The 24833-nt window shown below is 37.9% G+C and overlaps 1 protein-coding gene across 1 annotated transcript in view; it reads left to right on the top strand.

Annotated features, from left to right (window-relative positions):
- The window catches only part of LRRC69 (leucine rich repeat containing 69), a 78262-nt gene that overhangs the window by 7281 nt on the left and 46148 nt on the right, over positions 1–24833 (top strand). The window contains exons 2-5 of the mRNA XM_015072158.3: positions 7025–7151; positions 10780–10852; positions 17348–17543; positions 20252–20323. Of these exons, the coding sequence (XP_014927644.1) occupies positions 7025–7151; positions 10780–10852; positions 17348–17543; positions 20252–20323 (468 nt within the window). The remainder of the gene's footprint in view (positions 1–7024; positions 7152–10779; positions 10853–17347; positions 17544–20251; positions 20324–24833) is intronic.

Genomic DNA, 24833 nt, shown 5'->3' with positions numbered 1-24833 from the left:
TGTTATAGGCAAGTGATAGAACAGCTTATTCCAAAGTGGTATCATCAAGCATGATTTAGTTCAAAAAGATGTCCAGATAAAATGGACATTTGAACTCAGTTTTTTTACACTTCTAAAAATGTTTTTATCCAAGTTAGTCATAGATATCATTTTAAACATCAAATAAACAATTGAAAGACACAATAAATAGCACAAAGTTCTCCAGTGGTAATTAATAGCTACAAGCACAGTATAATTAAATGTTAGGAGAAGTTTCCTGGTATAAGTTCTAGGCATACATATGATAGGTCTTACATTGAAATGAGTATAGGGGCTAGTGAAAATGAGCAGATGGCTAGAATAAGGAAAGCAGGCAACCCCTTAGAAGAAAGTAAATCAAGATGGGAAGATTGGAGCTGATTGAGCTCAACAGATACTTGATTTTGAAATAAAAAAAATGATATAGAGCCATATGAGTATTCCACCCACAGTATGAACCATTAGCTTGCAGGAATGATCTAAGCAGGCAGCATTCAACTAATGTTTATTGAGAAGCTATTCTATTTCAGACACTGTTCTTTGAATGCTAGATGAACACAAAGAGACCCTGTCATTGCAAAATTTCCAACTTAATAGTAGAGGTGTAACATATACATGAATCACTACAACACGGAGCAGAAGATAATAATTGGTCATAGAAAGCACATAGTGCTTGGGGTGCCTTGGTGGCTCAGTCAGTTAAGTTTCTGACTTTGGCTCAGGTCATGATCTCATGGCTCATGAGTTTGAGTCTCGTGTTGGGCTCTGTGCTGACAGCACGGAGCCTGGAGCCTGCCTTGAATTCTGTGTCTCTGTCTCTCTCTGCCCCTCCCCTGCTCACCCTCTGTCTCTCTCAAAAATAAATAAACATTAAAAAAAATTAAAAACAAGAAAGCAAGCAAGCAAGCACACAGTGCTATAAAACTACAAAAGGAAGGTGGCTTCCTGGAGAAGATGGTTTATGCCAAGGGGGACCAGTAAATACAGAAACCTATTACAATAATTGGAGAACTAAGGTATAGTGACAGTTTAATGGAAACAGAATCCTGAAACACATTATCACTAGAAACAATAAAAAATTTTTTCCCATCAAAATTGACAATTTAACAGAAAGTCATTATTCTGTGGCCAACATTTTTCTCTTCCCTGAAAACGTCATTGAAAAGGGATCATGACCTCAGCCAAAGTCGACGCTTAACTGACTGAGCCACCCAGGCACCCCTGGGTGCCTGGTATTTTTGAAACCCTTTGTGAATTGAATACCATTTGGAACAGTCTTGTCAAGGTCTCTCAAATACCTCACCTCAAACAACTTGTCAAGAAATCCCAGTTAGCTCAGCTCAAACATCACCTTCTCAGGGAAGTCTTCTCTTATGACCCAATCTGGCCTTGAGTACTTTCCAACCCATTATCCTGTTTTCTTTCCTTTATATGAAGCCCTTAACACTAACAGAAATTACTTGCTTACTTATTTGTTGCCTGTCTCGCTTCCCAACATATAAGCACTATGAGAGAGGGACCGTGGGTGTCCTTGTCACTCTAGCACTCAAAACACCATGCACATAATAGACACATAATAAATATGATTGAGTTAATAGAGCATTTAGGTTGGGTCTTGAGGTGTTTGTCACAGGTAATTCAGTCCTGTTATAGTGTCTCTGGAACTTCTGTATAATTTATGTAATCTACGCTGAACTTCTGACATATTTGTTCTGATGACAGAGTGTAACCCCACAGTCTTTCAGATACCTTTATGAATTTAAAGGTCATAACCAAATCTTCTTTTAGTTACCCTACTATATCAAGAATAATTCCAGTTCCATTCACTCCATCTTAATGTTAACACTGGAATCCTGTACATCTTGAGGTTTTCATGTCACAGTTTTGGTGTGGAGCTCAGAATTTCACACGGTAGCCTTTTCTAGCCAAAGGGCCATGTATTTAATGTGTCCTACAAAGCAGGTGACTTTTCCTGGGTCATCTATCCATTTTATATCATCTTTGGAGCTGTTCAATCAGAAAACCAGCTGTGATTTTCACAGCTACCCTACCACATTTGCTCAGATTGCTCTTCAAAATTACATTTCCTCAAACCTCGTTACATCTCCTCCTCCAAGCAGATGGTTTTGTTTCATATTTCATTGAAAAAATAGATACTGTCAGTCAGGAACTCCCTCCTATTTTATCACCCAATCCATCCATGGCCCTGATCTGCATGTACCTTCTCCACCTTCCTTCATACAACCTTGGTGAAGAGTCCTTACTCTTATGCAGGGCCAGGACCCACATGTACTCTGGATCACATCCTTTCTCATTTTCTAAAGGATTTGTTTTTAAAGTAGGCTCCACACCCAATGTGGGGCTTGAACTCACCATCCTGAGATCAGGAATCGTATGTTCTACGAACTGAGCCTGCCAGGTGCCCTTCACTTTCTAAAAGATTTTGATCCTGCAATGATCCCTCTCCTTATATCATTAGTTTCTCATTCTCTGCAGAATTATTTCCATCAGCATATCAATAAGCTATACTATCTTTTATTTTTGAAGAAACAAACCCTACAGCTCCCTGATAAGTTTTTAAGATCCCTTTATAGCAAAAGTTCTTAAAAGAATTGTCTGTTACCCATTATCTTCACTTTTTCACATTTTCTCCATAGCCCACTTCAATCAGCATTTCTTCCCCAACACTTTACCCCTATTGCGAAGGCCACTAATGATTTTCATGTTGCTAAATCCCGTGGTTATTTCTATGCTTTTATTTTACTTAACTTTCCCTTGGGATCTGACCTGTATCTTCTTTTTAAAAACAGCTTTCTTTTCCTCTTCTTTCCCCTTGGCTTCTGTGACACCACGTATGTTGGAGAACCTAAGTCACAGATTTTTGTCATTTATTGAAGCTGTGCTCTCAGAATAAACCTGTAAAAGTGTGAGGAAGAAGAACAGGGCAGGAAAAGAATTAAGGTTATGATGTGATTTCAGGAGAAATTTAGCCTCAGCCTTATCCCATCAGAGTTCTGGAACATGCCTTGCACCACAGAGGCAAAGGGGCTGGCTGTTACATCCCTGCATCCATTATGGGATATAGGCCACCTTAGGAGGATGGAGTAGAGGCATAACCTTCCAGGCATTTCCAGGTAAAGTGTCTCCTGGTAACCAAAGGAAATTCTTCACAGAAGGATGCAGGAGAAAGTCCTCCATAGGAAAAATCCAGTTCCTGAAGACTGAACACTGTCTCAATAAAGCAGATCTGCTCTACCAGACGCTGTAGGTGTCACACCCTCCCTGTCTACCTCACTGGCCATTCCTTCTCCTCCTTTGCTAGTCTCAATGCTCTCCTCACACCCTCATCCTCACTGATCTCTTACCATCCCACATGATACCTTTTACCTGGTAAAAGCTCAGATTTCACCCTCTGGTCTTGACTACTGGAGAATTCTAGACTTGCATTTATAACTATCTACTTTTCTCCAGAACGAAATGCAGCCCTGTCAACCCTTTGTTTTTAGGTCAGTGAAACCCATTTCATTTCATCTGATAATAAATTTGCCTTGTTTTAAGTCGCTAAGTTTGTGGTAATTTGTTATAGTCCAATAGGAAAGTAATATAAGCATAGACTCTGGATTTAGTCTTTCCACTAGAATGGCTACATGAATATATTTGAACTTCACCTTTACAAAAGAATAAAGCCTTCAAGATGGTATATGATGGTCATTCTCAGTGGAAGGCAGGTATAAAAGCAAAACCTTTTCCATGAATTCTCAGGACATGGAATTTCATTGTAAATATACTATGCTTTATATTACTTTAAATCGTTAACATACATCCAAATCAAATACCAGATATTGAAATATAAACCATAATTTGCCTAAAAATTCTTATTTTTCTTGTCTTATGTTAAAGTCATTAATTTGTCAAGACTCCCATGATTCTGGGGCACCTGTCTGGCTCAGTCGGTAGAGCATGTGACTCTTGATCTCGGTATCGTTAGTTCAAGCCCCACCTTGGGTGTAGAACTTACTTTAAAAAAAAAAAAGAGGGGCACCTGGGTGGCTCAGTCGGTTGAGTGTCCGACTTTGGCTCAGGTCATGATCTCACGGTTCGTGAGTTTGAGCCCCGCGTCGGGCTCTGTGCTGATGGCTCAGAGCCTGGAGCCTGCTTCGGATTCTGTGTCTCCCTCTCTCTCTGCCCCTCCCTAACTTGTGCTTTGTCTCTCTGTCTCTCAAAAATAAATAAATGTAAAAAAAAAAATTAAAAAAAAAGACTAAAGACTCCTGTGATTCCTTTTTTATACCTTTTAATATTAAAACTCTGAAGGCTGGTATTGAAACCAGGAGTTGGTATTGAAATATGAATGGTAAATTCTGTTTGGGAGTGAAAGAAAAGACTCTTTTTATATCTTAGAGGTTACAATTAGATCTCAAATAAAAAAAATTATAATTTTTTAGGGAACAATCCTGTATCAGTGATATATTGGATTAGAAAATCAAGGAGTATCTTTCTTTCTTATGTGCGGTTCTTCCTACATCTGACCAATCAGTCATTATATGATAGGAGGATCTCAGATCCTAGGTCATATTTCTAATTTCAAGAAATTAGCCCCTTTGCGGAGTTTTTTCTTTTTTAATTCAAGTATAATTAACAGACAATGCTATATTAGTTTCAGGTGTACAATATACTGATTTAAGTTCTATATATTTCTCAGTGCTTATCAAGATAAGTCTACAAGATAAGAGGGGGGTGAAACAGATAAAGGGGATTAAGAGTACACTTATCTTGATAAATCCTTTGCCAACTTTTTAAAGGTTTTGATTCTGTGGGTCGCAATATTAGGATACTCTTTGAGATGCTCAAGTGAATTACGAATGAATCATTTGTGTTTTTAAATGCCTTTGGAATGGTTTGCATTGCAATTTTAATAAAGTTCAGTGGTTTAATTAAAAATTAAATTGTGCTTTAATTAACATAAGATGTTTGAACATGAAGATTAAATAAACTTTAGTTATAAAGCTCATTTTAGGTGTATGTGAAATAATTGTTTAAGATTATGCTGACATTTTCTTAGGTTACATGAATCTCAACAAAGGTCCTTTTTAAAATATATATATAAATAATTTTAATGTTGAAATTGTAAGGTATCACATATGTGTAAGGCATTGTCAGACATAAATTTTGAATAGAAAGAATTTTATATAGAATAACCAAGAATAATGATGCTATTTTTCACAGCAGTCAATTTAGTTGGCCTTTCCTTGTTTTGAATTACTATATTATTTTCAGCACATTCTTCCTAACATTTCTCATTTCTATTCCAATATTTTTATTCTGACATGCACTTTTCTTGTGTCTTATTTCAATTTTTCATGCAACATACCCAAAAGACTGTTTTTTAAATTTAATTTTTTTCTTCCAAGTATTTATTTCAATTCCAGCTAGTTAACATACAGTGTAATATCAGTTACATGTTTAGAAGTTAGTGATTCGTCACTTAGATACCACATCCAGTGCTCATCACAAGCACCCTCTTCAATACTCATCACTCATTTAACCCATCCCCCTGCTCACCTCCCCTCCAGCAAATGTTAATTTGTTCTCTATAGCTAAAAGTCTGCTTTATGGTTTGCCGCTCTCTTTTTTCCCCACTATGTTCATCTGTTTTGTTTCCTAAACTCCACATATGAATGAAATCATACAGTATTTGTCTTTTTCTGACTTATTTTGCTTAGCATAATATTCTCTGGCTCCATCCATATTGTTGAAAATGGCATGATTTCATTCTTTTTGATGGCTGAGTGATACTCCATTCCATATATATATATATATATATATATATATATATATATATATATATATATATCTCACATCTTCTTTATCCATTCATCAGTTGATGGACATTTTGGCTTTTTCCATAATTGGCTATTATTGATAGTGCTGCTATAAACATTGGGGTGCATCCCTTTGAATCAATATTTTTGCATACTATGGATAAATACTTAGTAGTGCAATTGCTGGGTCTTAGTGTAGTACTATATTTAACTTTTTGAGGAACCTCCATACTGTTTTCCAGAGTGGCTGCACCAGTTTGCATTCCCACCAGCAGTGCAGATTCCCCTCTCCCTGCATCCTTGCCAACATCTGTTGTTCCCTGTGTTGCTAATTTTAGCCATTCTGACAGGTATGAGATGGTATCTCATTGCAGTTTTGATTCATATTTCCCTGATGATGACTGATGTTGAGCATCTTTTCATGTATCTATTAGCCATCTGGATGTCTTCTTTGAAAAAAATTTCTTCTGCCCATTTTTTAACTGGATTATTTGTTTGTTAGGTGTGGAGTTTTATTAATTATTTATATATTTTGGATACTAACCCTTTATCAGACACGTCATTTACAAATATCTTCTCCCATTCTGAAGGCTGTCTTTTAGTTTTGTTGATTGTTTACTTTGCTGTGCAGAAGCTTTTTATTTTGATGAAGTCTCAATAGTTTATTTTTGCTTTTATTTTCCTTGCCTCTGGAGACATGTCTATTAAGGAGTTGCTCTGGCCGAGGTCAAAGAGATTGCTGCCTGTGTACTCCTCTAGGATTTTGATTGTTTCCTGTCTTACATGTAGGTCTTTCATCCACTTTGAATTTATTTTTGTGTATGGTGCAAGAATGTGGTCTAGTTTTTTTCTTTTGCATGTTGCTGTCCAGTTTTCCCAGCACCATTTGTTGAAGAGACTGTCTTCTTTCCATTGGATATTCTTTCCTGCTTTGCTAAAGATTAGTTGACCTTATGGTTGTGGGTCCATTTCTGGGTTTTCTATTCTGTTCTATTGATCTATGTGTCTGTTTTTGTGCCAGTACCATACCGTCTTGATCACTACAGCTTTGTAATATACCTTAAAGTCAGGAACTGTGATGCCTCTATCTTTGCTTTTCTTTTTCAAGGTTGCTCTGACTATTCAGGGTCTTTTCTTTGAAGGTGAATAATACATGAGTTCATTAAATTTATGTATGTTTACAGTTGACAGTACTAAATTTGGGAAATAATCTTTTAGAAGAAATTCCAGAAGAGATGAAATACCTTACATCCCTGAAGAAGCTTCATTTATTTGGAAATAAGATTTGTAAATTTGCATCTGGAGCATGTGGTAAGTTAGTCATAGAAGAGCAACATTATAAGGCCAAACTTAATATCCTTATATTGAACAAATGCAAAAGTAAAAAAATTTACCTTTTAATAATTTTTTGTTGGAGTTATTTACACATTGCTCTTGAAATTAAGGAATTCTTGGGACTTTTTTTTCAACTATTGTACTAGGTGGATCTAAGAAAAGAAGTTAGTATTAGATTAATGAATATCCCGTTTTCAGAATCAGTGTATATTTTGACTCTTGAATCTGGGCACCCTTTCTCTGTACCTAAGAGGAGACTAGTTGAAAATCAAATCAAGAAAAGTTCCCCTTATTTTTTACACTTTTTATTTTGTCTCAATTTTAAGCTATAATCTTTGATCAAGATGTTAAGATTGAAATCAATTTGAGGAGGACTTTAAAGAAAAAATATGAGATCCAATAACTGGCATTTTTTTTTTTTTGGTGTTTCCTTTCAAACTATAGCTTCTCCATTCAATAGGACACTCTTCCAATTGAATACAGGTAGAGTGGGCTTAAAGACAAAACATAGGACAAAGAGATCTAGGTGATTTTTATAGCTTCATATACTCATGTACAACACTCTGTCATTATAAGGCTTTGACCCTACTAATAAAACTAAAGCTATGTTATGAAATTTATAAGGTTCTGTGGACTTTTGAGATATGGGTGCTATATATAATCCCTGTCATCATTAAGCAGCATTTACTAAGGATATCATTGGGGGGGGGGGCGAAATTAGGGATATATTTGGCAAACAGCACAAATAGACTCTGGTACCATCTTTTTACTTTAAGATCCTAAATCATGTATCTTGAAGAAATATTTTTTTTTTCAAAATAAGAACAGTAACAAACACTTATTAATGTTCATGCACATTATATATGCAAAGCCATTGATTCAGGGTTCAATTACAATCTACTTAGGAAGAAAACAGTTTACATGCAAAAAAATTAAGGGCATGAAAATAAGCAGAGAATTTTATAAACTATTTTACAAACTCTACTTTGGGGACAAACATGGGCAAAACCTGATACATATAAACAATATTACGCAACCTAATTAGTGCTAATTTAAGGCTTTCTTAAAGAAAAATTTTGTCTTGTGTGCCCATAAATTTGAGGTTTATAAAATATATGTAATCTCTGTACAGTAGTCTCTGGATTTCTTGGTTTTGGGCTGTTGAACTTTGGAAATCCCATGTGAGTGGCAGAAGTTATGTTCTATGGCATGTTTTTATTAACCAAGGGCAGAAGCAGTTTTGTGTCAGGTAGTTGAGCATTATCTGGCATGTATTACATGACTCTGTCCCCCCTCACCAGACCAGGGGGCTGGGCCAGAGCTAGATTTGTGTCCCATGGTGGGCCAGTATTTGTCTCTTTCTTGGGAATTACGATAGAATCCAAAACAGTTTAATCGGTCTGAGCTAATCATAGAACTAAGGCAGGGGTTGCAAACTGGTGGCCTGTAGGCTGAAACTGGTTCACCAATAAGTTGGTTCTATTTTGACTGCCTTTTAAAAAATGTGAATTAGGGTACCAAAACTTGCAAATCAAAAGAGTTCACAAAAAGAAAAAAATCTGGTTCTCTGGATCTTTTTCATCCACTTGTTTTAAGAAAGAAAGACAAGGCAATACTGGAAGCATATTCCTACATGATAGCAATGGCCAGGGGCTGGCTGAATGGCAGCTGGCCTGTTAGATAAGGCCAGTGCTCACCAGTTCAGCACACTCCTGCCAGTTACACTCTGGCCAGGGCCACTACTACCATTTGAGTTAACTTCTCAGCTCCTGCAGGCATTTCAGTTCAAGAACTGTCTACCCTGTCTGTGAACATACAAACGCAGGAGCTGTAGGATGGCTATCCATATAGGGAAAATTAGAGAAAATCTGTTCAAAAGAAAAGCCTGGGGAATGGGGCAAAGAAAGGAGTAGCGAGAGACAACATGAATGTGAAGCTGAGAGAAGCTGTAATGAGAAATAAAACTCTACGTTCTGCAGAGACTCCCGGAGAGTATATCCCCCCAGACTTTGAGCAGCTCCTGGGAAAGACAGCATTAGCCTACAGCGTGGTATGGTGTCTTTGGACATCACAACCTGGTTCAATGGTTCAGAAGAAGCATGAAAAGCCCAAGAAACCCTGGCATGATCATTTCTGTGATTACCAAGAGCAACCAAAGGCCTATGTATATACATACACAGCCCAACATATCTATATGAGCCTATAATTACATAGCACTCCATATAGATTATGTATATATACATATATTTATATTAATATGATATACCCCCCCCCCCCATCCCGAGGGCTGAGGGCCCAGTGTATTGGGAGGCAGGAACAGCCATGGCCTGGTTCTCAGGGAAGTTCAAAGCCAAGCCCAAAAGGGAGAAGCTTACCGCAGAGATGTACCTGGAGCCACCGTGCACCACATCTGGAGTCACAGATGTAGAGTTCAAGGGCCTGGTGGTGCTGCCTGGGGAGATGGGTCTCAACGAGAGGCTGGCAAGCTGCACACCTGGAAGTTTTCCCACTGGCCGGCCTGCAGGACAGCGCCATCTCAGAATTCTGCGCCGGGGAGGTGCGCCTGATACGCTGCGTGGACACGCAGTGCTGTCGGTTCAACGAGCCGGCAAGGAGGATAAGTGCGAAGGCCCCCAGTCCGTCCATCTGGCCTTGAGCTCGGTGCAGAGAGGCTGGTGGCCGAGAAGGACGCAGCCCCCAGGAAATGAGACAGAGAATGCGTCAGCCCCTTCCGGCCCTGGGCGAAGAATATCCGGGAGTACTTCCGCCACGTGCTAGCGCACGTCGACGCGTCCCCTCTTCAAGGACACGGGGGCCCTGGAGCTCCGGGAGCACTTGTGCACACGGTAAGCCCATTTCCAGTCCTCCTCACCGGGCAGGTTCACGGGCTCGGCCCCAAAAAGAGCGCCACCCTGGGCCGCCTCCCCGCGGTCACGTGCAGCGGCGGGGCTGCGGGGGGGGGGGGGGGGCACAGAACCGGCCTGACGAGCGTGCGCGTGTGCGGAGAGACGAGGTACGCGTGCGTGCCCGCGTGAGTGCGCACACGTGCCCGCACGGTAGCCGGAGGTCTGGGAGGCCGCTCTGCGCACTGCCCGTGCGACTTGGGGTCTGCAGCCCGGCTGCTGTGGGGGGAAGGGGTGGGGGGTGGTACCCCCCCCCCCATTTGACTGCTCTCCCCAAGTCTTGCTGATGGATGGGTGAGTGTGGCCTGTAAGGAGGAACCTTTGGAATGATTCATTCACTCAACAAGCATTTATAGGACAACCCTTGTGAGTTGAAACTAAAGCATAACCTTTATTTCTCCAAAGGATACAGGGGTGCTGTTTCTAAGGGGCACGCGCACCCCAGTGTTTGTAGCGGTGCTATCAATAATAGCCAAAGTACGGGAAGAGCCCAGTTGCCCAGCAACAGATGAATGGATGAAGAAGATGTGATAAATTCCCCCCTTTTTAGCTGAAGCTAGTTTAAGAGGGTATCTGTCACCAGGAACCCCAAGAGCATTAGCCAAGGCAAGAAACCAGAAGGAAAACAACGGTATATAGAAAAGTGGCTGCAAGTTATTTTGTAAGAGATGGCTAACGTGATTAAAATGATTTTCTGACAGATGGCTTACAGAATTTGATTCTGCTTAATCTGAACAACAATGAGCTGGCATGGATTCCTCAAGAAATCAGCAGGTAATTTTGTTTATAGTGAGACTTGGTTAAACAGCCCTTCCCCAGCCCCACCCTGGTCATCTGTTGTGCCTCAGTGGCCTCAAGTCCTTGTGGGGTTTTAATTTTAAGCAGGTGATTAAAATTTTAAGCTGATTTTAAGCAGGTGATTCTTTGAACACTTGAGGGAAATGAGAAATAGCATAACTTGGTGGTCTTGGTGTAAGGGTGAGGGTTCGAAACATTAAAGTTCTAAAGTTGATTGTAATATTGATTTCCTAACTCTGGGGTTCTTGCAGTCTGCCCTGATATGGGACTGGGGACATGAAATTTTATTTCATATAAGTATTGGAAAACATTTTCAGCTTGATAGAAAAGGTAATAGAAAAGCAAGGTGTTGAAAATCAAGATAATCATTTTCATTAAAAAACCCCACATTTTATTATCATTAACAGCAACAAAATGCTGCACATCTTATCCTGCACATCTGTACAGATGGGCTGCCGTTACAGTGGCTTTCTGGAGCCAGCTGAGGGCCTTGTCCTTCTGCAGGCAAACTGCTCTCTTGGGCTTTTCCTCCGACAGATGGAGAAAAAACCCTACTTGAGTTTACTTGACTTTGGAGATTCTCTTTATTGCCTGTTGAATAGAAACAGATGTGTTACAACATAAGAGCATCCAGATTTTTGAAGGATACAAAACTATGAACAGTCTTTAACAAAGGGATTTTTGCAGCCCCTAAAGTCTATTCCAATTCACTTGTCTATACCTCTAGCCAATATATTATGCTTCCCAGAGAGATTTTCACAGAGAATGTAATGTTTCTAGTCAGAGTAACTAGAAAAAAGTTTTAAGTGTTCTACTTTATGAAGAAAAGGAATATTTATAATGGTGAAAATGCCAATAGCTGTCCGTTTGCTCCTTCATTTATTCAGCTTCTCAATGGGTTTGTGTATCAATGATACAATGAAAAAAGGGAAGATCTGGTGGACTAGGTCATATCTTTGTGCAACTAGCCTTATGACTTTGGGCGAGTAATTTAACTGCACCTTAGCTTTCTTACCTCTAAAGGAAAAATTTTGAGCAGATGAACTTCAGAACCTTTGCAGCTATAACATATTATGGTTTCACAATTCAGCTTAGCTCTGTTTGGAGTACTAAGCGTAATATTCAAAGAACTATATAAATCTATAGCGATATGGTAGAAACTGCAATGAAATGAAAGCTTTTACTGAAGAAAGTAGGGTTACAAGATATATAGGTCGATGCTATTTTATAGATAATTCTGGATTGTCTGTATTCTGGCTGTGTCCTTTATGTAAGCTGATTGGTCACCTCCTCAAGCAGTAGTTCCATTTTCTGACCTTGGGAAAGTTTCTTCGCCTTCCCATGCCTTAGTGTCTGCAACTGAAACAGGAGAACAATAATAGTGCCTGTTCATAAGGTAGTCTTGACAGTTAAATATTCTAATTAACCAAAAATATTTAGGGTTGAGCCTGGGACGTAGTAAATTGCTCCGTGGATGCCAACTTTTTTTATTATTGGTTGTTATTTTTATTTTCCCTTCTGTTCCTCCCATTCATTCCTTTTTAAAGGCAGAAGATTGACTTAGTGGTGAATTTGGGAAAAGCATTGAGCATACATGGCTCAGCATCCTCTTTTTACTCTGCCACCAAGTAAGCAGCTGCCTTAGGAGGAAAGGCTGTGACTGGATGGGTGTGGTTAATTCAGTGGAGGGCTGGTAGGAAGCCTGAGAATGTTCATGGAAGCTCTGTGCTGATGTGTGATTACCTTCGTTCTGAATCTCGTGTCTCATTTCTCAATTTGTTTAGAACCTGGGAGGGGGAACGTTCTGTTTGCTGGCTTACATAAACTACAGAGTAATGGTTTATGGACTTGGAGTGGAACCTGGACAGGTTAGAGTTTTGCCCCTAAACAACTCTATATGGGCAGAGCGGCACAACCACAGAAGGAAAATGAGAACGTGGGGCATCCTGGGAACAGAATGTCTCTGAAAGAAAGAGGGAGAAAGGAAGAGACGAAACCAGTAGGCTCAGTTCTTCCTCCAGACTCGCCAGTCAGTGAAATTATTCTTTGGCCCACTGGAGAGGAAGAGGGCAGGGAGAAGCTGCAAGTGTACCTCCTGTGGTTTTCTCTTGGAAGAGTAGGGAAGGTCTCCCTGCTCCTGGAAATGGCAACATAGCCATTCCTTGTTTTCTCTTCTGCTCTTTTTCAACCAATGAGTGACGACTAATTTACAGTAGCCTCTGAGCCCAGCTTAGTGCCTTGAAATAATGACAAAATGAAAAGCCAGCTGCCATAATATTAATTCAGAGTAGAATCAATTAAAATAGTGATTATAACAATGATTAATGAATAAAATTCCTTGTCCCTTTCTCCACAGGACCTACTCCACACATTTTCACTCTTTTAACATTAGGTCGTCCATTTTTGACTCTATATCCTCTCTGCAAATGACTTTGCACCTTATTTTACTGAGAAATTTGCACTCCCTTCATTCCTTTCTTTTCAGCCTCTTTATCTTGCCTTAAGCAGACCTTAAGACAAAGTCTACTTCTTGCCTTTTCTCCTCCCTCATGGTCTCTCCATAACCAGAGTTCTCTAAACTGCCATCTGTCTATTGTTTTTGTTTCCTACTTAACCCCTTGAAATTCTGTTTTTTCCCTCTTCGTTCTACTGAATATTATTTTCAAAGTTCATTAATGTCCTTTGGGCAATCAAGTCTAATGGCCTTTTCTCTCTGCTGAATACCACGTTACACAGAAATAGTGAGTGTTCCATTCAATGAGTTTGGACAAATGTATACACACCAGTAAGGTATCAGACATTTCCTTCAACCTACAAATTTCCTCTTACACTTCCAGTAAATTCTTACCTCTCATAAGCAACTACTATTCTGATTTCTACCTCTACAGATTAGTTTTACTTGTTCTGGAACTAAAGAAATGGAATCATACAGTATATATTCTTTTGTGCCTGTCTTTTGCTGAGCATATGTTTTTTTGAGATTCACCTTATTGTTGCATTTGTCAGCAGTTTGTTGTTTTTTGTTTATCCCCAGTAGCATTTCATTGCATGAATTATGCCACAAATTATTTTCTCCTGTTTATAGACATTTGGATTATTTCCCATTTGGGGCTATAATGAATTAAGCTATTATAAATATTCTTGTGCAAGTCTTTTTGCGGACATATGTTTAATTTACTTTTCATTTCAATTCCTAGGAGTAGAGTTGTAAAGTTGTAGAGTAGGAGTGTAGGTGTATATGTTAATTTATAAAGAACTGTCAGTTGTTTTGCAAAGTGGTTGTACCATTTTACATCCCCAGCAGTTTTAAAAATGTTAACCATTGTAGTGGGTATGAAGTCACATCTTAGGGTATTTTTAGTTTGCATTTCCCTAATGTCTAATGACAATTGAGCACCTTTTCATGTTCTCATTGCCCATTTATGTATCTTCTTTAGTGAAGTGCTTGTATCAAATATTTTTTCTATGTATAAAAATTATGTTTCTTTCTTTCTTAGAATTGACGTGTAAGAGTCCTTTAGGGGCGCCTGGGTGGCTCAGTGGATTAAGTGTCCTACTCTTGATTTCGGCTTAGGTAATGATCTCACTGTTAGTGAGTTGGAGGCCTGCCTAGGGCTGTGTACTGACAGTGCAGAACCTGCTTGGGATTGGTTGTCTCACTCTCTCTCTCTCTCCTCTCTCTGTCCCTCCCCTGTGTGCATGCATGTACTCTTTCTCTCAAAATAAATAAACAAACATTTAAAAACAGAGTTCTTTATGTATTCTGGATACAAGTATTTTCATAAGTGTCTGTATTGCAGATATTTCTTCTATTATGTGACTTGCCTTTTAATTTTCTTAACAGTACTTAGAGAAGAACTGAAATTTTTAACTTTGATAAAGGCCAATTTATAAATATTTTTATTTTCAGATTAGTGCTTTCTGTGGCCTCTTAAGGAGATATTTGCCTACCCCAAAGTTATCAAGATATTATCCTATACTTTCTTCTACAAGCTTTATAGTTTTAGTTTTTATATTTAGGTCTATGATTCATGTCAAGTTAATGTTTGTGCATAGTGTGGGGTAATAGTCCAAGTTTCTTTTTTTCCCACATTATCCTATATTTTCTTCTACAAGCTTTATAGTTTTAGTTTTTATATTTAGGTCTATGATTCATCTCAAATTAATGTCTGGTGTGCTGTGGGGCAATAGTCAAAGTTGATTTTTTCCCCATATGTTTATCCAGTTGTTCTAGCACCGTTTGTTGAAAGACTGCCTTTTGAGGGGAGTAGGGCACTGGAGAAGCCCACAAGCAGGGGAGGGGTACAGGGAGAGAGTGGGAGAGAATCTTAAGCAGGCTCTACACTCAGCATGGAGCTGGTCTTGGGGCTGGATGTCACAAGCCTGAGATCATGTTATAAACTGAGAGAAATCTCAGTTATAAACTGAAAGAAACATTACTAAGAGTCAGTTACAGCTGACATATAGTATGAAATAAAATAAGAGAACCAGGCGACAGACACACAGAGTCATTTTTTTCTTAAAACTTTTTTATTTTTTTGGTTATTTATTTATTTTGAGAAAGAGAGAGAGCATGAGTGGGGGAGGTGCAGAGAGAGAGAGGGGGAGAGAGAATCCCAAGTAGGATCCACACTATCAGTGCAGAGCCCAACGTGGGGCTCAATCTCACAACCCTGGGATTATGACCTGAGCCGAAATCAAGAGTTGGGTGCTTAACTGACTAAGCCACCTAGGCTCCCCTTGACTTTGTCTTTTTTATAATAGTTTTGGCCACACTAGTTACTTTGAATATCCATATAAATTGTAAAATTGATTTTTCAATTTTTACACAAAGAAACTTAAGATTTTTATTTGGGCTGAGTTGAACTGTAGATCAATTTGGGGAGAATTGGCATCTTAGCAATATCGTTTCTTTTTATATATGAATAAGACATATCTATACTTTTATTTAGAGCTCTCTTAAATTTTCTGTCATGATTTACAGTTAGTTGTTGGTGTAGAAGTCTCTCATATCCTTTGTTAAATGTATTCCTAACTACTTTATAGGTGTTTTTATGTTACTGTAAATGGAGTTTTCAGACCAATTATTTTCCAGATGTTTGTGGCTACAGTATAGAAATCCAATAGATTTTTCAATAGTGACTTTGTAGTCTATGACCCTGCTTTTGGTTCTAGTAGGTTTGTTTGTATTTCCTCTCTTGAACATTAAAAAAAAAATTTAATGTTTATTTATATTTGAGAAAGAGAGATAGTGTACAAGCAGGGGAGGGGCAGAGGGAGAGACGGAGACAGAACATGAAGCAGGCTCCAAGCTCTGAGCTGTCAGCACAGAGCCTGATGCGGGGCTCGAACCCATGAACCGGGAGATCTGACCTGAGCCAAAGTTGGATGCTTAACTGTCTGAGCCACCCAGGCGCCCCATATTTTCCTTATTTCTAAATTAAGGGTAATAATTCCAACCTTAGGGTTGTATTGATGATTAAATTTAATGCATAGGTGCATAGTTGGTGCTCAACATTAGTAATGTCTTTCTCCTTTATTCAAAATATTAGTATTTTCTCAGCTTATTGTGCCCACCATTGCCCCGATTTTACAAGTTCTGTTATTCAAAGCCAAATTCAAAATGTTTGTTCTTCCAAAATGCTTGTGATAGACATTATGTACTATATCTGCAATTAGAAACTCAAATTTCCTTAATCTCTTTCCCCAGGTCTGATGGCATTTCCTATCTTCATATTATGGCTCCATCTAATATCTCCTTCTAGACCCTGACATACATAAGGGCAGAATGTGTGGCTGATTCATCTTTGCATCTTTCATAGCAGCTAAGAGTGCTTATATCTGTTTGGTGCAAGACATTTAATCTGTACCTGTATCTCTATCTCTGCCTCTATCCATTTATGTCTACGTATGTATGTATATGTATATTTGTGCATATGTATGTCTTCCTTTGTCCTCTGGCTTCCTCTTCAATATAGCCAATGTATACATACAAAGAGTGAAAATGGCGTTTCTTCTTTTTTAAATCTGCATTTTGATTTTATAAAATACTTTTAACATAAGGGATGCCTGGGTGGCTCTGTGAGTTAAGTGTCAGACTTCAGCTCAGGTCATGATGTCACCGTTCATGAGTTTGAGCCCTGCATCAGTCTCTCTGCTGTCAGTGCAGAGCCTGCCTGCTTCAGATCCTGTGTCCCCTCCCAACCCCCCCCCCCCCCCCGCTTCTCCCCTGCTTGTGCTCTCTCAAAAATAAACATAAAAAACATAAGTTATCCAATTAAAAATAGCTTTAAAAGTTAAATTATAGAAAAGATTTTTTATGCTCAAAGTATTTGTAATAGTTGTGAACCTGTGACTAAAGTAAGGCTCAGGTGAGCTACAAAAGAATGAATTGACACATGACTTCTGATAAGTGGTATGCCCAATGGACTTTCTTATTTTCATGAATATCATTCATATCCTTTTTTTTAGATTAAAAAACCTTAAATATTTGAGTATAAATCATAACCAGCTAGCCAGCATTCCTAAAGAACTTTGTTTTCTTAAGAATCTTTTTGAACTTCACCTTAACTACAATCAGCTCATTTGCATACCTGAAGAGATTAAGTTCTTGAAGAAGCTCCAGAAGCTTCTTCTGGTCAGGAACAATATTGAAGTTCTGCCAAAGGTAAGCAAAACGTGGAACCAAATTTTCATGGGTAAGAACTCATTGCCACATGATGGGGAGTGACTATGGAATAGATTTGGACATCTCAATACAAGCCATCATTTACTTTCCCTCCAATTAGACATAGTTAGTTCCCAAAGACCTATGACATAGGAGGGTAATAACTTGGATTATTCCACACAGTAGGGGTGCCAAATTTAATAAATAGGGACGCAGGGTGCTCACTTAAGTTTGAATTTCAGATAAGGAACGAATAATTTTTTAGTATAAATATGTTCCAAATATTGCATGGGACGTACTTATAGTAAACAAAATTGTTCTCTGAAATTTCTATTTAAGTGAACCTCTTGTGATTTATCTGGCAACCCTGTGTATGGCATAATATGTAAGTACACTTTAGGTTTGGAATATGTGCTGTCTTCCATTTTTCCTATACAGCTACTCTTCATCCTCTTCCAAACTGTTCTGTGCCTGGGAGACTGACCTCATGGGCATCAGTAAGCTTCTTTGTCCTCTGACTTCCTCTTGGATGTGGCCAATGATAGCCACTAGTAGGATGTGAAAGGGAGGAGGAGAGTGTGTACTAGATGGTATTCCCCTGGTACCCTCCCTGATAGGATGTTGTAAGTTGCCTGCACACTTTTCTGGAAGACCGTAGTTAGTAAGTACAAGGTGATCCTCATATGGACCATTACTACCTCCCTTGGCTCTTCAGGCCTGTGGCAGTGAAGAACTCCCTGCTGTTTGGGGTAACTTTGTCAGAACCTTGCTAAACTTTTATACGTGGTGGTTTTATTAAACTCTCCTCAAATTTCCCATTTTGAGAGTACTGTTTCTTGCTGGGAACCTGTCAATGGGTTTGCTTTCCTTCCTTATGCAAATTAAAATTAATTTGATAGGAGGGAATGCATGTCATACAGTAAATTGAGGAATACAAAAGGTAGATCCATTCCTACTGTTTCATTTTTCTCTCAAGAGGATAATATTCCCTTTAAAAATTCTGTGCACACTGTAACGTGATAAATATAGCAAGGTGTATGGGGCACCTGGGTGGCTTAGTCGGTTAAGTGTCCAACTTCAGCTCAGGTCATGGTCTCACAGTTCGTGAGTTCGAGCCCTGCATTGGGCTCTGTGCTGATATCGTGGAGCCTGGAGCCTGTTTCGGATTCCATGTCTCCCTCTCTCTCTGCCCCTCACCTGCCCATACTGTGTCTCTCTCTCTCTCTCTCAAATGTAAACATTAAAAAATTTTTAAAAAATATAGCAAGGTGTAGGCTTTAAATAGGTGTATTTCAAAAATGTTATTCTTGGGGTGCCTGGGTGGCTCAGTTGGTTAAGTGTGCAACTCTTGGTTTCAGCTCCGGTCATGATCTTGTGGTTTCATGAGTTTAAGCCCCTCGTCGGGTTCTGTGCTGAGAGCACAGGGCCTGCTTGAGATTCTCTCCCTCTGTCTCTGTCCTTCCCCGACTCATGCTGTCTCTATCTCAAAATGAATAAATAAACTTAAAAAAATTAATTTTTTCTTACGTTACTTAAAAATCCTAATTTCTGTAAATAAGAATATTTCCTGAAATTACAAAGTAAATCTGTTAGAAGTATAACTCCTTTATTTGAGGAAAAAATAATAACAGTAGTAACAGGATCATGGTCATGAAGTATTATATTATTAGTGTTCATAACTCTGGTATGTTGCTCTTCTTATTTACCCACTCTAAAATAAGGAACAGAGAGGTTAGACGACTTAAACACACTTTACAAAGGTCAGAGAAAGGGCTCAAATCCATGTCTGTCTGACTTAAAAGTCTGGAGTTCCCATCAATACTCCTACTACAATTATTTTTTTAATCCCGAGGAGTTTGGACTCTAAAAATTTAAATCTTAGTAAGTCCTGTCCTAAGTTATTATGTAAAGAATGCCTATGATTACTTATGTCTTTGTACATTTAATCTGATTCAGTCTATCATTGTGCTTTTTGGTCTGCATTATACATGAGGTATTCTAGAAAATACTAGTTTGTTTTGGTAATGAGCAAATTATGAATCATTTTCTGGTACATTATAAATTATGTGTGTGTCTGCACATGTGTGTGAATGTATATGCCTATTCAGTCACATTGGACATGTAGATAGAGACACTAATAAGTTTAATTTTTTTTCTATAAGGAAAGGATTGAGTGAGCACAGAGCTAAGCAAAAGGTAGATGTGAAATAAATGCCTTTGGAATTGTTGATAGACCTTTTACATCTGTTTTTCTGTTTCTCTAAGGTTCTATTTTAGTTTTAGTATGTTTACTGAGTTCTCTCACTATAAGGCCTTTCAGTAAGCACTTACTGATTAGTAACTTATTTAATCCATTCAATAACCATATCAAAGTAAGGGCTTCCATTGCCATTTTCATTTTACAAATGGAGAAAATGAAGTACAAAGAGATTGAGAAATTTGTCTGTAGTTACATAGTGTTGGAGATCTGAGCCTACAAATAGTCTAACTCTTGGCCACCATGTTATGTTGCCCTGGAGTGGTCAGAGGTAATGGAGACCTTAGAGAATCTGGGACCCCAGGACATAGTAACTCCTCAGGGAGGATGTACTGAAGAACCGACCAGGTAATTAGGAAAGATGGTCAGTCCTATAAAGTTTGAACTTAGAAGAAATATTTATGATTCTACATACTAGATTTTTAAAAATCTCTCTTGTTTTCTGACACAGGGAGTTTGTCGTCTTAAAAACCTAAGAATCCTAGACATAGCTGGAAATATTATTCAGACATTTCCATCAGGAGTAAGTAGAGCCTACTTCTATTATAACTAGAACATGACTTCACTTATGCTATTGAGATTAGAGAAATATGCATAGTCTTAAAACCTGTAGTAACTGGAACCTTGGATTATACAAATGACTCAAAGATTTGCTTCGTTCTAGAATTTCAAAACCTGTTCTCTCCCATTCCTTCCTGTGTGTTCTCTGCCTAATGAAACTGTTTGAACTAAGTGAACTCTGATTGCTATCATAAATATTTTAATATATTGGTTACGGTTATGTGTTTTTTGTTATATACTGCTTTTAGTCACCTCAGACTTTTTGAAAATATGACTTTTCAAAGCATAAATTGTTATACTTTGTAATTTATCCAAGGTGACACTTTTGTTAGTTGTTTTTGAGCCATAAACAATGAAAAAATATTTTTTTCCCATTTATAAATGAATTTTGACTTTACCGTATTTCAAAGAACTGAGAAACAGTTGGTCTTGACACGTTTTGAATTTTGGGAAAGAAATGGCAGTTTTTGATATCACATTTTATATCTGAGCAAGTATAATTCCACATGCAAGGTAATAATTAGAAGCCCATCAATCCAGAAGGTGTACAATAAATAGTTTTTGATCTATTAAATCCTTTTTCTGATCAAGTCCAAATTGAAATTTCAATGCTTTTTACCCCTAGAGAAATTATTTGTACCGAAGGTGACTCAAATATGAAAAATAAGTATAAAGTCTATTTTAGAAAAAATGTAGTTATTGTTGTGTTAAAATATACATAACACAAAATTGATCATTTTAACCATTTTTAAGTATTTAGTTCTATGGCACTAGATGTACTCAAAATGTTGTACAACCATCATCATCTATCTCCAGAAGTGTTTTATCATCTCCAACTAAAACCTTGTTTCCCTTAAACACTACTGCCCCGGATAGCTGCCATTTTCTGTGTCTACACATTTGACGACTCTGGCCACCTCCTTGAAGAACGATATACATGATACAAACATACCATAATTTGTCTTCTTGTGACCATACTTCACTTTTAACATGTCTTCACAGTTCATCTATGTTATAGCCTTTGTCAGAATTTCCTTCCTTTTTTAGGGCTGAATAATATTCCATTGGATGTATACATCACATTTTGTTTATTCATTCATCTGAAGCACTTGGGTTGCTTCACCTTTTGGCTTTTGAGACTAATGCTGCTATGATCATGAACATACAAATATCTGTTTGATTTTCTGTTTTCATTTCTTTTGGGTATATACCTAGAAGTGGGATTGCTGAATCGTATGGTAACTACATGTTTACTTTTTTTTTTTTTTAAGTTTTTATTTAAATTCTGGTTAGTTAACAGTGTAACATTAATTCCAGGTGTACAGTATAGTGATTTACCACCTCCATACAAAACCTGATGCTCATCATAACAGGTGCACTCCTTAGGAATTGCCAAGCTGTCTTTCAAAAATACACAGTTTCGAATGTTTAATAATAATTGGATGTTGTTAATATTGACCTGGTAAAGGCTACCAAGTTTTTATCATCTTACAAGTCTTAGTTCAACTCTGTCTCTGCCCTGTGATGCCTTCCCTGTTTCCCAAAGCACCATTATAGTTTGTACCACTAGTAGAATAATTCTTTTCAAGTCTGTCTTGAAAAGCTACCATTAGGCTGTAAGCTAATTAAATTGCTGAGTATTTTAGTTCCTTGAAACAAATATTTTTAATATTTTAATTTTTATAATTTTAATATTTAATATTTTAAATATTTTTAAATTAAAAAAAATCTTTCAAGCAAAAATCTTTCTGTAACTCTTCTCTACCTTAAGAGCACAGTTATTTTTCATTTATTTGAAGAGAAAGTTGACTTGATAAAACTGAGATAAAGTTTTAATGATCATCACCAGGGGGCATCACGACATTTGTCTGTGATATGAAGTTTGTAACAAAATATCGTCTATAAAACATTTGCAGACCTAACAGAAAACTTCACATTTCTGTAACACTCTTGATCAAGACCCTCCATTAGCAATCTAAACTCCCTGAACTATCATAACCGTACTTTTCAGATTGAGAAGTGGTGCTAAAAGTTGTATTTCTTTTTTTTATTTCTTTTTATTTTTTTAAATTTTATTTTTTATTTTTTTAAATTTACATCCAAATTAGTTAGCATTAGTGCAACAGTGATTTCAGGAGTAGATTCCTTAGTTCCCCTTACCCATTTAGCCCATTCCCCCTCCCACAACCCCTCCAGTAACCCTCAGTTTGTTCTCCATATTTATGAGTCTCTTCTGTTTTGTCCCCCTCCCTGTTTTTATATTATTTTTGCTTCACTTCCCTTATGTTAATCTGTTTTGTCTCTTAAAGTCCTTATATGAGTGAAGTCATATGATTTTTGTCTTTTTCTGACTAATTTCACTTAGCGTAATACCCTCCAATTCCATCCACGTAGTTGCAAATGGCAAGATTTCATTCTTTTTGATTGCTGAGTAAGACTCCATTGTCTATATATACCACATCTTCTTTATCCATTCATCCATCAGTGGACATTTGGGCTCTTTCCATACTTTGGCTTTTGTTGATAGTGCTGCTATAAAAATGGGGGTGCATGTGTCCCTTCAAAACAGCACATCTGTATCCCTTGGATAAATGCCTAGTAGTGCAATTGCTGGGTCGTAGGGTAGTTCTATTTTTAGTTTTTTGAGGAACCTCCATACTGTTTTCCAGAGTGGCTGCACCAGTTTGCATTCCCAAAAAGTTATATTTCTAAAGCAGTTCTTTGCAGTTATTAGTAATTTGCAGATTTGCAAAGCAATTTTGCATGTTATCAAATATTTGTAACAATTTGATATTGAATAGCCCATTGAAGAATACAGATCTGGTATTATTATTCCTGTTCAGCACTCTGGAGAATTAATTTGGCTTCAGCAGTTGCCCTTAGACTTGAGAGGGCATCAGAGTCCCTGGGTGATTTGTGAAAAGGCAGAGGGCTGGACCACACTTGTAGAGTTTCTGATTCAGTAGGTTGGGGAGCCCAAGAATTTGCATTCCTGGTAAGTTCTCAGGTGATATTGATGCAAGTCTGGGGACCACACCTGGAGCACCACTGGCCTGAAGTATAGAGCAGTGAGAGAGTTTGAACTTGCACTCCGGATTTTCAGCTGCAAGCCCAGGGCTCTTCCCATAATAGAATGCTGCCTCTGAGAAAAAAAGAATTGCTGAGGAATAAATTCTTTGTCTCAGGAGTGACAGGCAGGGCCGTCCCTGTTATGCTACACAAATAAATGAGACATTTCTTTCATCTCACTGGGAGTTTGGGTTCTGAGAGTTTCCCTGTGCCCTCCATGAAAATGATACTCAAGGAACATGCCTTGAACAATACAATTCTTGTATATTCTGGAAGACACAAGGAATGCCTGCAAAGTTGGAAGCTGAGTTTTGTATGTCACTTACTCCTCTTCAGCCACCCCGTGGATGTATTTGGAGCATGTGTGCCGTTGACGTAACTTCCTAAACAGTTATTCATCAGCCAATCTACACATCAAAGAGATTTTTAGCATGTGACTTCAAACACTAAATTTTATTTTTGGAGAAAGTTTGGTCAAACCATCATCATGTAACTTTTAATTGTTTCTGAGGTTTGTCTTTATAAAGTTTCCCATTTATATCAGGTGGTTGTATTTGGAAGTGAGGCTCAGGTCTAGCTACAATATTTACAAGGACACATATAAATATGAAACTTAGGGGAAGGTGCTTTGCTGAGCATAGACATTGAACAAATATGCTTTAAAAGATGTAAACCATAGCCAATGCTACATTTTCCACAGTTGCTGATTGCTTTCAGTTTCAAATTCATCATATTAGCATTCATTTGAAGCTGTGGCCTCCATAAACAGATTCTGTGTTGGAGTTAAGAATCTTGAGTGTTTGTATATCCCTAAAGTCTGTAGACATACAGTGTTTTTATAAGAAAAAAATACAAGGAGAAAGAGCTTCATGCAGTGGTGTTGTCATGAGAAAAATATGCTTGGACTATTTATGGGATGGATAATAGTTATAGCACCTATTCCATTTTATCAGTGCCCCCCTTTTTTCCTTGAAGAATTCTTCAGTCGTCATAAATCATATTTGAAAACAGTGCTAACACTTTCCCCTTTCACAGTATGAGAAACATAGGAGGGAAAAAAAACGTAAGTAACTTTCCCAGAAACACAAATCATTTGAATGGCAAAGGGACTATTCAAATCCACTGTTCCCAAACAAAAATTAAATATGCCCAAGTTAGTAATTTATCAGTTGTGTGACCTTGAGCACATAACTCAATCGCTTAGTGTTACGTTTTTTTTCCCCTATGGAAGTTGGGCATATTAATAACGCTTACAACATTGTTGGGAAAGGGGTGACACAGCACTTGGTGTTCAGCAAATATAGAATGAGTGAATGATTAAATGAGATAATACATATAAATCTTTTACTAGCGCTTGGCACATGATAGAGATAGCAAATGTTATTTTCTTTTTATTTTAAAGT

The sequence above is a fragment of the Acinonyx jubatus genome, chromosome F2 (assembly GCF_027475565.1).
Source record: "Acinonyx jubatus isolate Ajub_Pintada_27869175 chromosome F2, VMU_Ajub_asm_v1.0, whole genome shotgun sequence".
Lineage (NCBI taxonomy): Eukaryota > Metazoa > Chordata > Mammalia > Carnivora > Felidae > Acinonyx > Acinonyx jubatus.
Note: the sequence above shows the minus strand (reverse complement) of the source record. Positions and strands in the feature narration are given on the sequence as shown.